This window comes from Raphanus sativus, chromosome 3, assembly GCF_000801105.2.
Source record: "Raphanus sativus cultivar WK10039 chromosome 3, ASM80110v3, whole genome shotgun sequence".
Classification (NCBI taxonomy): Eukaryota; Viridiplantae; Streptophyta; class Magnoliopsida; order Brassicales; family Brassicaceae; genus Raphanus; species Raphanus sativus.
In genome coordinates, this window is record NC_079513.1 from 2,802,328 (window position 1) to 2,813,552 (window position 11,225).

Consider the following 11,225-nt stretch of genomic DNA (forward strand, 5'->3'; position numbering starts at 1 on the left):
CCAAACTATATATTCTACAATAAAAGACGATATATTCTGAAAAAAAAAAGCCATCGAAATTTTGATTATAAAACATGAAAACACATCAACGTCTCAGCAAACACAAACCTATATCAAGCAATGACCAAACGTTCTCTATGTACATATAAAAGTAGGCTTATATGTACCACACATGTCACACCATGTTCATACTTTTTTAGTATGCATATAAGCTGTTTTATACAAATCCTTGACTAGACTTCTTTACCGTTAATAACGGCTAAGGCTAAAGACGGTGAAGACTCGCCGCTGATCCTGCTTGGAGCCGGAGTGTTCCTCCGGGACTGGCGCTTTGTTGGCACTATGATGACTTCACTCTCCAACTTCCCAAGCACACTGTGGTCGTCATCATCATCACCATCACATCCTTTGAAAACAGGATGAACATAAGCTTCTTGCAGGTAGCCTTTCAGGTTCAGGTTCGGCTCTTTTGCTCTTTCCAACGTATCTTTCATCATAGCTTCCTGTAACAGATTTTACAAACAAGTAAGGAACCGGACCAAACCATAGTAGATATGTTACAAGAAACTGTACCTGCAAGGGGTAACGGACAAAGGCGGGCTCATAACGGCCTTTACAGAAGCGATGGAAACCGATGGTAATCACTGGAAGAGCGATGATAAAGGGTGCAGCCATAGCAGCACGCTTTGTGACCAACAAACCCATCAGAAGCAACTGAGATATGATCAATGCCGTTATAATACGCCCATGAACATCTGGCCAAAACGCAGCAGCGCTCTCATACTCTTGATTATACACATTTATGATCTGATAATAAACAAATAAAATAAAATGTTACAAAGTTTCTTTAAAATCAACAGAAGAGAGAAAGAAACTAAACTACTTGTTTTATAATATACCTGATGACGGTAGACAATGTAAGCAAGTGCAAAGAAGACTAAGATGAAAGGAAGAAGCATTGGTGTCACAGGAGCGTAGACAAGACCGAGAAGGAAGTAGAGCTGTATCTGAGGCTCTCCTGTGTTGAAACCGATGCTTCCGGGGTCCATTGCTTCCTCTCTGTCTTTCTCCGTTTTCACCAAGAAAGCGTTTTTGAGATGGTATATGATGAGAGGTTTCAACATGAGAATCTCTCCTGCAATTCCTGCCCACCCATCAACCATTATATATGTGATAAAGAAGGTTGCTTTCATCGGTATCGCCACACCAATGGTCTGAGGAATCCTGCATAAAATTGAGAAAGAAAGATACCCTTTAGAGAAGAAAGAAGCACAAACAAGAAAGTAAGAGAGATGCGTACTGATTTGGCGACTGGTTGAGGAAAGAGCTGAGCTGCTCAAACGCAGCTCCAGTGATAACGTTTGCAAGAAAGACGTTCACCAAGTTGAATATGTAATATCTAGACGCTGATCGTCTTTCCAGCAATGAAATCGCTGTAAAGCCTTCGAACTTGGACATGGTCATCAGTATGGATGGCAGAAAGATGAGGAAAAGCTTCAGCACAATACCAGATAGCAAACCTGTTATCAACGCTTTAATGAAATCACTGCAAAACAAAAGGGAAAAGACAATCAAATGTCATGTAAGAACGAGAACAATGAATGTATGGAGAGAACTCACCGTTCGATAATGACTTTCAAGAAGGGAGCAACTTTCTCAATTCCCTCAATGGTAGCAAGAGTTTGTACAAATGCAATAGGGATGATGAAAAAGAAGGTGAGGAAGAAGAAGGCTACACTCATAGCTAATCTTCTTATAGTCAAAGAAACATATGGAACTGCAAGGTTTGCCCAAAACACATCACGTGGCTCTGGGGCCCATTCAGTTAACCATTCGGTTGGGTTTCGAGTCTGTGTGGTCTGGGCGCAGACAGCAGCAGCCCAACGGGTCTTGAAAGACACAAAAGATGCTGGCATGATTGCCTTTTGATCCTTCACCACATTCACCCTTTCTTCAGCAATCTATAAACAATAAGGAGCATTAGATGGCACACAAATGGTAAACCAGAAGAGATCATCACAAAGTATATACCTCTTTAGATGTTTTATCAACTTCAGCCATGTAATGTTCAATTGCGTCAACTTTTTGTCCACACAAGCCAAGGCAACCAAGCTGTGTTTGTTAAAAGAGAAGATAGTTATTACATAATTGTAACATAACAAGACATCCTAGTTTATCACTTTTTAAGTACCTTCACCATAGGTCTGATCTGAGAGTTATTTCTAGAGTATTTGAGCTGATAGTAGTCAAGCCAGTTCTGCAGCTTCTTCCTTTGATCAACCAAATCAGCTAGCTTGTTTGCATTGCATACCACCTTAATAATGATTCCAGAAAAATAATTAAAGAAAGAATAGAAAATAGTCATATAAAAAGGTCAGGTCAAGTCATCTTATTACCTGATGTGTGAGGTAGTGGTCAGGGTGATTGACTAGGAAAAAATGCTCCACAAGCTCACTTACAGTTTCATCTGGGTCCGGAGGAACATTCCTAACCAGAACCTGTCACAAAAAAAAAAGATGAATATTACAGTGAACTGGTAGGTTCAATCAGTGTTTCTGTGTTGTAAGTTTAAGAGATGAATATATTACAGTGAACTGGTCAGGTCGACGAGCTTCTGAGGCAAGAAACTGAAGCCTCATGTTAGCAATTATCTCATACTCCTTCATGAGCATATAACAAGTCCAGATTGTGAAGGCGTAAGCCATTACAATATGAGTGGCAAACCTTTTTGAATACTCTGGGATATTTGATACAGACAGTTTGTCAATATCACTTGCAGTTACATTCTTTAACTGCTTAGCCATCTCCAACGTGTGGTTAGTCCAATGGACCGGTACAAGAACTGCCCATGCAAGTATTGCTATTGGAGCAAATATCTTAAGCCTGCAAAATAAAATGTAACCAAGTAAAAAACAATATTTACTACCAAATGACTCAAATCTTATGGACAGTCTCTTCCTGGTGACACAGTGAGCCTAAAACATATCAAATCTCAAGGACACACCAGGCTATGTAATCTTATATATACTTAGTATACAAAAACACAATGACTATTAACTCAATTGATGTTTTGACTCAGTAAGACTTAAAAGTCTGAATCTTTCTTTACCCGAGCAAGTAGATGCGGAGGTAGACAACAGAGTCTAGACCAGCATGATCAACCAGCTCACGCTCAGGCATCTTAAGAGCTTCAGGCATCCAATTCAAGAACTTGAGGTATGCTCTCAAGTCCAGATTCAAAAACCCTCCACTTGCAGGGCTGCTTCTTAACCGCTTGAGGTACCATTTAGAGAAGTAAACTCTGTCGTTGAATGGCTGAAGCCTCAGGACAGCAAAGATTATGAAGAAAATGAACGCAGTGAGGATGTTTATCCCTGCTGCTATACCAATATCTTTAATTGTTGCCATGACCTGTTACTTTGTTGTATCTCAGAACTTAACCTAGAATACACAAATAAAAAGTTTGATTACTGTTAAAATTGAATAAAAATGGAAGCTTTGAAGTACAAGTCAGGTTATAAACAAGGGAAGTACATCAAAGATTCAACCTTTAGAGACTGTAGAAGCAACATAAGATTCCCCAAATTGGACGTATTTAACACAAAAACATTAAAAACAAAATTGAGAACAAACCCACTTCTGATTATCACAAAAAAAAAACAGTTTTAAAGACAAACCCAGTTCTGGTTACTGTGAAAGGATTGAATTTTATTTTTATTTTTTAAACAAAAAGGATTGAACTTTGCACGAGATCTTAAGCATAACAAGAGACCCTTTGGCTGTAAATCAAGTAAAAACCCAATAATTAAATTTAAAAAAAAAAAAGGAAAGAGAAAGAGTGAGAGAGTAACCTAGAGATGGGGAGTGAGGAGAGGTGGCGAATGGATTGACTCGAGATTCATATGTAGTTGAAGCACTGATGAAGTAACACGCACACCACGCGGAAAAGAGAGAGAGAGAGAGAAGATGAAGAAGAAACAGATTACTGTTATTAATGTAGAGAAAAACTGTAATAATATCAATATTTTCTGACTATTGGTGTTATCTGGATTTCTAGATATTTATTATTGTTTCGTTGCTTGTCAGTGGTTATGGAGGGATGTGGAAAGGCATTTGATAGATAGAGATTGGACAAACTGTAGCAAAGTTTCTGTCGGCAGTCAGAACTATAACCACTAAGAAGACGAGAAGATATTTTTTTAACGTTTTCTCCTTTTGCTGTTTCGGTTTTATTACATAAAGAAAAATAAGTTTTTATTCATTGTTTTTTTTTGTAACTTCATTGTTTTTTAGTTTTATCTTAAGTGTTTTACTAGGGGACGGTTTGGTTTCTAAAAGTTGAGCTAAATCACAGTTATCCTTGTCCGACCAAAAAAAATATTACGACCGATATCAAAATAAAACAAATGTTTCTAAATTTTTAAATACTCTCTCTGTTTCGATTTAATTGTTATTTTGGAGCAAAATTTTTGTTTCAAAATAAGTGTCATTTTAAGATTTCAATGCAAAATTTATTAATAGGATTTTTCAACTTATTTTTCAATTGATTAAAATATAATTAGATATATAGATAATTGTATTTTTATTTTGGAAATATACAAAATCATATGTTTTATTAATATGTGTGCATAGATTTAAAACGATAAGTAAAACGAAACGGAGGAAGTATATTTGTTTTTTCCTCCGAAACACACATGTCAATGGAAGTTTTGTCTGTTTCTTCGTCTGAAAAATCATCGATCTTGACACTTGGGCATGCTGCATTCGATTAAATAAAATGATTGAAAAGGAACATCTTCTTTCTTTCTTTCTTTTTTTGTCGTGGATATAAAAAAATCATGTGTTTTTTTATAAAGCTTATACTCATTTTTTTCTTAGTATAAAGTTTATTCATACTAAAAGAATATCTACAAGTTAGAAACTTTTTTTTTTTCTAACTTGTAAATATCATATATGAAAAGAGAGTTTACATTTAGTAAAAACTAAAACACTGAGACCATCAAGGCAAAAAAAGAGTAAAAACAAGATGGCTCAAAAACAGGATTCTAAACAACTGGCTTGACAACAGACTAGTGGAACCACAAGGCCATAAGGGATCTGAATGGTTTTCTATGTCTCCTTGATGAGATGATATTCTTCACCTCTCTATCAATACCCCGAAAGACTGTGTTCGCAGGGACCGATAACTGATTATGCATGAAGTTATTCCTCTGTTTCCAGATGTGGAAGATAGTGGCTTGCACTGCAATTTTACGGAGCAGAGAAAGCTGTGCGGAGGGAGCTGATCGAATCCATGAAAGAAGCTCGGACCACTCAGTGAACAGCACGAAAGTCGACTGGCATCTACATAACACTTCACTCCAAATGGCTTCGCTGTATCGACAAGAAAAGAACAGATGGTCCCTTGTTTCTGCGTGTGTTGCACATAAGCCACAAAGAGGAGAGACCGGTACTCCCCAATTTGCAAGTCGTGCCCTGGTAGGAAGTCTATTATAGTTGGCAACCCACATGGTGAAGGCGTGCTTCGGGACCGCTCCTTTGAACCACACCACATCAAACCACTCCTTTTTTCCTTGCCTAGGACGCATCACCTCCCATGTCGCAGCTGAGCTGAAAGCAGAGAGAGGGGAGCTACCAGCATCCCAAACATAAGCATCACTAACATTTGCATTTAAAGGCAGAGAAATAGTTGTGAGATGAGAATGAAAATCCACTTCCTGCTGGGATCTTGGGTGGGGCAGGTTCCATCGAGTTTCTCTTATTGCATCAGCTACCATGGCTCCTTTGCGAAGACGCAGCGCACGCGGTCCGGATGGTCCAATGAACTCAATTAATGGACCCAAGGGGGTCCAATTATCAAACCAGAAACTTGTAGTCACTCCATTACCAATAACCGAGACACAGAATCTGGAGGCTAGGGGACGAAGCTTCAACAGCCTCTTCCAAGCCCAGGAGTCAGTTTGAGCTGGCGCGATGGACCAGAAGGAGTGACCTAGGAGATGAATTTCACGGTGCCAGTCCGCCCACAAGGAAGATGTAGAGGTCAGCAAGGTCCATATGAACTTAAGGCAAAGAACCTGGTTCCAGATTAGCAAGTTGCGCAAGCCTAAACCCCCCTCGTCCTTTGGAAGACATACCGTTTTCCAGTCTACTTTCGCAATACCCCTTTTATCAATGTTGCCAGACCATAGGAACTTACAACAGAGAGATTCGAGAGCCTGAATGCATCCTTTAGGTAGCATGTATGCAGAAAACCAGAAGTTGATAGTGCCAAAGATCACTGTTCTCAGAAGCTGCAGACGCCCCGCGAAGGACAGCAACTTCGCAGACCACGCTCTCATAGTAGATGTTATCTTATTAATCAGAGGAGCGTACTCAGCAATCTTCAACTTCCGAGCCATTAACGGGAGCCCGAGATACCTTATCGGGAGATTACCAGAGGTGAAACCATAGCTAGTGATGGCTGCGGTTTCAGATTGGTGAAGGCCCGAGGTAAATAACTCCGTCTTGGCAGTGTTCATGTAAAGTCCCGACCAGGAGGCAAAGTCGTCTAGACACTCAGATATACCATGTAAACTGTTACTGCTCCCGTCGAAAAACACCATGACGTCATCGGCAAACATGAGATGAGAAATCTTGAGTTGCTCAGTCCTCGGGTGATAACGAATATCCCCTGCTTCATAGCGCGATGTGAGTAGTCTCGAGAGGGACTCCATGGTCAGAACAAATAGGTAAGGCGACAACGGATCGCCCTGTCTGATTCCTTTTGTGCTTTTAAAAAAGCCACTTGAAGCACCATTGACACAGACTGAGAAGGACGCCGTCGTTAAACACTCAGCTATAAGAGAAATATATGACTCAGGAACAGCAATAGCTCGCAGGGAGGCGAGGATGAAGTCCCAGCGAATAGAATCAAATGCTTTCCTCAAGTCCACTTTCAACATTCCACGGGGTGATGTAGCCTGCGTGTTATAACCATTTACTAGGTCCGTAGCTAACAGCACATTCTCAGCAAGCAACCTTCCAGGAAGGAAAGCCGACTGAGCCTTTGAGATCATGAGCGGGAGAATCTCAACTAGGCGAGAGGCGAGAAGCTTGGAAACAACTTTGTACACCGTGTTAAGGCAGGAAATCGGTCTAAACTCGGCTGTTCTAGAAGCATTCTGAATCTTCGGGATAAGCACCAAGGTGGCGGAGTTCCATTGTTTTAGCAGACTGCCCGATTCAAAAAACTCTAGAATTGCTTCAGTGACTTCAGGACCTATGATAGACCAAGAAGCGATGAAGAACTCGGCCGAGTAACCATCAGGCCCACCCGTTTTATTCCTAGGCAAGGACTTGAACGCTTCCCTTACGTCCTCCGCCGTGAATTTCTTTTCGAAACCCGCAACCTGCTCAGCATTACACTTAAAATCAAATAAGAGATTAAGGTCACTCTGTTCAAACAAAGGTTCAGCCACCTGACCACCTAGAAGGCTGGAGAAATAGTCCACACACTCATCCTGAATACCCTTTTGATCCTCAATACGAACCCCAGAATCTGATAAGAGGAAGTGGATGTGGTTGATGGCTTGACGGGATGCAGCATAGCGATGAAACAGCCTAGAATTCCCATCACCGAGAGCTAACCAGTTGATTCTACATCTCTGGAAGAAGAAAGCAGCTTCAGCATTGGACAATTCTTCCCAGTCAGTGTACGCTTGGATCTCTGTCGCGGCATTATCCAGATTTGGAGTAGAGAGCGTTGCTGCTTGGGCAAGGAGGAGCTTATCATGAGCTTGCGCTGTCTTTGTTTCAATACCTGAGTAATTAGCCCTGCTAAAATCTCTGATACATTTCTTGAGCAGCTTAAGCTTCCTAGAGAGGCGAAACATAGCTGATCCTGTGACGTTGAAGGAAAACCAGTTTGTGCAGACCATAACCAGAAAGTCTTGATTCAGAGTGAGATAATTATAAAAACGAAAAGGCTTCTTCAGCTTAGCACGGTTGGGATCCAAGGTAACAGATAGAACCGAATGATCGGAGAACTTCGGACTTCCAAAAAAGACCACCGAGGAAGGGAAAAGAAAGTACCACTCATCATTGACTAGGCACCGGTCTAGCTTCTTAGCCACCGGGGCTCTTTTTTGCTTATTCCACCACGTGTACGTTGTGCCCCTGAAGTTCAGATCATCCACTTCTATGTCCGAAAGACACTTATTGAAGTCTCGAATCCTCTTGTTGAGGTTCAATGAAGCCGGTTTGGAGTGTTCTGAAGGGTCTCTGATTTGGTTAAAATCACCGAGGATGAGCCAAGGTTTCGTACGCAGGTTCAGATCAGATTCCAGCGTCGTAAGCTCAAGCCACAACCCTTTCCGCTCATCAACATCGTTGGATGCATAAATAACAGAGATGAAAATATTGGTGAGAGTAGAAGGCCAAGTCACCTCCACGCAAATCATCTGCAAGGACTTAAAGACAACACGCACAATCAGAGAAGGATGCCAGATAATCCATATTTTATCGAGAGGAGAGAAACTATAGTTCTCAACTGAAGACCAACCAGGAAATAAATCCGAAATAAACTTATGCATTTTAGGATGCTTGACGTGAGTCTCCAAGAGACCACCAAAAATAGGGGAATGCTTCCTATACCATTTCCGAATACCGCTGCGGTGAGAAACTTTATTTAGGCCGCGCACATTCCAGCAAAAAATATCACTCGACATTAAATTAATTGATGATGGGGCCCCTGCCCCGCTTTCCCTTTAAACCTGAAAACTGCTTCCTTGGGCGCACCACCTCAAAATCAGGTTCGTGCTTGCTGAACTCACCCTCCTCTAGCTCTGAATCATAGGCAGAAGGGTCAGACGACTCAACATCAGATGAATCCGGCTGCACGTCTGAATGAGAGCTGGCTGTTGGAGTTGCAGGAGGAGTACTATGCAGCGGAAGCTTACTGTTCTCCACAGGGATCTTGCTATTCTCATGCGCATCACTCGACTCTCCAATAGCTTGATCCTTCTTGGTACCCCACTTTGTCTGAGTAGATAGTTGGAGGTTGGTCGTAGCATGTAAGGAATTCAACCCGCCGTCAGGAGCTGTCTCGATAGATATCTGCTTCCCTGCCTGTTCCTGCAATCGCTTATCAGTCGCGGCAGAGGGATCAACAACTATCCATTTTTGCTTGTCCCTTGATTTACTACGCCTGGTTTTTCTTCCCCGTGGTTCCTGTTTACTCTTCTTCGGGCATTTTGGGCTCGAGTGAGCCTCTGACTGACAGAAGGAGCATAGCTTAGGTTGTTTCGGACATCTCTTGGAAGTGTGGCCAACTTCTCTGCAAAGCTCACACACTGGAGGCATCCAGGGACATGAGACAAGAACTCTGCTTATTTCACCTGACTCGAACTGCACATTAACCGCCTCCGGAAGAGGTTTCCTTGGGTCGATGATCGTGAGCACTTTTGCAACCTCGAGGTTTGTTTTATTGGCAGTCATCGGGTGCAGGTACTCCGGGTGACCCACAAGTCCTGCTATGCGCTCAAGACCGTCCTCATTGAAGAACTGAAGTGGAACCTTACGCAGCTTAAGCCAAATGGGAGCGGATGATAGTTCAGGCTTCACCGGAACAGTACCTGGCTCCCACTTGTCAACGAACATAGTCTGGCCCTCAATTTGCCATAGCTTCTGCTTGATGACTCTGCTTCTGGTGGCTGCATTTGGGATCCGGAACAAGAAAGCGAACCCCTCCATCTTGGAGACCGCAATGTCTCGGTACTGCTTGCTCCAAATGCCGTTAACAATATTGTGAAGCGTGCCTTGCGAGGGCGGGTCTGAGTAGAACTGCCCAATTACAAACGGCTCCCAAGACTTTCTATACTTTTCAATAACTGAGTTCGGAATTTTGACGCAAGACTCTCCTGAAGGAAGAGTGAAAGCTTCACCCTTTTTAGAAAGCTTCTTGCCATTTCCTCTTGCTTTATCACGCCAGACAGTCGAACCTACAGCAGGAGTAGTCTCCTTAGGGCCAACAGCAGGCGTAGTCTCCGTAGAACCTACAGCAGGAAGTACAGTGTTCTCCTTCAGAGCGGCCTGCGCATCGTTTGCTATTGTTGTGGAGGAGGAAACTATCTTATCTTCCTCAGAGCGCGAGCTCGAGGTCTTCATCTCGGCTTCAGCAGATAGAGCTTGGGTTTTGGGTCCAAGAGGTGAATCGCCAGTGATGGTACAGGGACCTTCAGTAGGCAGAGCCAAGGAGCACTTAGAGGGGTCCTCTGAGCTCGACTCGGGCAGCAAGGGAGGTGTCACGGTCTGAGAAGATGGATCCGCCGTCGAAAGGGCGATCACTGTCTTGTCTGTAGGTGACGCAGGGGATGAGTCAGTTGCTACGGCAGCCGGAGTAGGATCTGTCGACGCGTCGACGATCACAATCGAACCAATCGGAGACTGATGTACAGAGGAGAGCAGATCTGAACCTAACATCGGAGGTTGAAGAGCCGGACCGACAGGGGAGTCAGTCGAGGCCACCAGAACCTCCTCTGAAACCAGGGGGGCAGAACTGTTCTTAGCAAGGGGAGAAGCAGGGGATTTGGACTGTGGGGATTGCTTCGAATCGGATTTCGAGGCAGAGGGTTTGGGTTTCTTGGGTTTCTTCTTCCTCATCACCTTTGGGGGGGAGAGGCCTTCGAGATTGCTGAGGGTGCGACGCCGAATTAGACGGCGGTGGGCTGCCGGGACGAGCGTCACGATGAAGTCGGAGGAGTCGCCAAAGCTGTCGCCAAGAGAGAGAAAAATGGTATTTTTTTAAAAAAAATATATTAAACAGTGATTACTTTCACAAGTTAGAAACTTGAGAATGTCCGCCAATAAACTCTAAAAGGTAATGTTATATGATTATATGATTTTGTTTGACTTGTAGGATTCCAAATGTGTTTTTACTTTCTAGTTGATTGAATTTATTTGTTTTTTCTTGTGCACACATTGAATTAATTTATCAGTATTATATATCGAACTATTTTGTCGAAACTAGAATAAATAAAAACAACTTTTTTCAATTATTCGGCCAATTCAGCCTGATGTTACAGTTACAGCCTATGTCAAGTTTGAAATCAAAGTGACAATTAAACGGAAAAATGTTCAATACTCAATCCATTTGTTTCATAGTATATTATGTTTTATCTAACTATACTATATATATTAAAAATTATGTTTTCTAAAAATATCACTAAAATATGATTTAAAATTAA

General features: G+C 42.2%; 1 protein-coding gene across 2 annotated transcripts; it reads right to left on the minus strand.

Annotated features, from left to right (window-relative positions):
- Positions 1–34: 34 nt before the first annotated feature.
- LOC108847326 (protein OSCA1) lies at positions 35–4,084 on the minus strand. 2 transcript variants are annotated; one of them, XM_018620536.2, is made up of 11 exons: positions 3,852–4,084; positions 3,110–3,441; positions 2,589–2,883; positions 2,397–2,498; positions 2,192–2,314; positions 2,032–2,112; positions 1,621–1,961; positions 1,301–1,546; positions 900–1,224; positions 574–807; positions 35–503 (listed from the first exon to the last, which is right to left on the minus strand). In XM_018620536.2, the coding sequence occupies exons 2-11, from the start codon at positions 3,406–3,408 to the stop codon at positions 234–236; spliced, it is 2,316 nt and encodes a 771-aa protein (XP_018476038.1). In that variant the 5' UTR covers positions 3,409–3,441; positions 3,852–4,084; the 3' UTR covers positions 35–233. The 2 variants fall into 2 exon arrangements, with proteins under 2 accessions (XP_018476038.1, XP_018476039.1); XM_018620537.2 differs by lacking the exon at positions 3,852–4,084 and adding an exon at positions 3,549–3,776.
- Between the last annotated feature and the right edge of the window lie 7,141 nt (positions 4,085–11,225).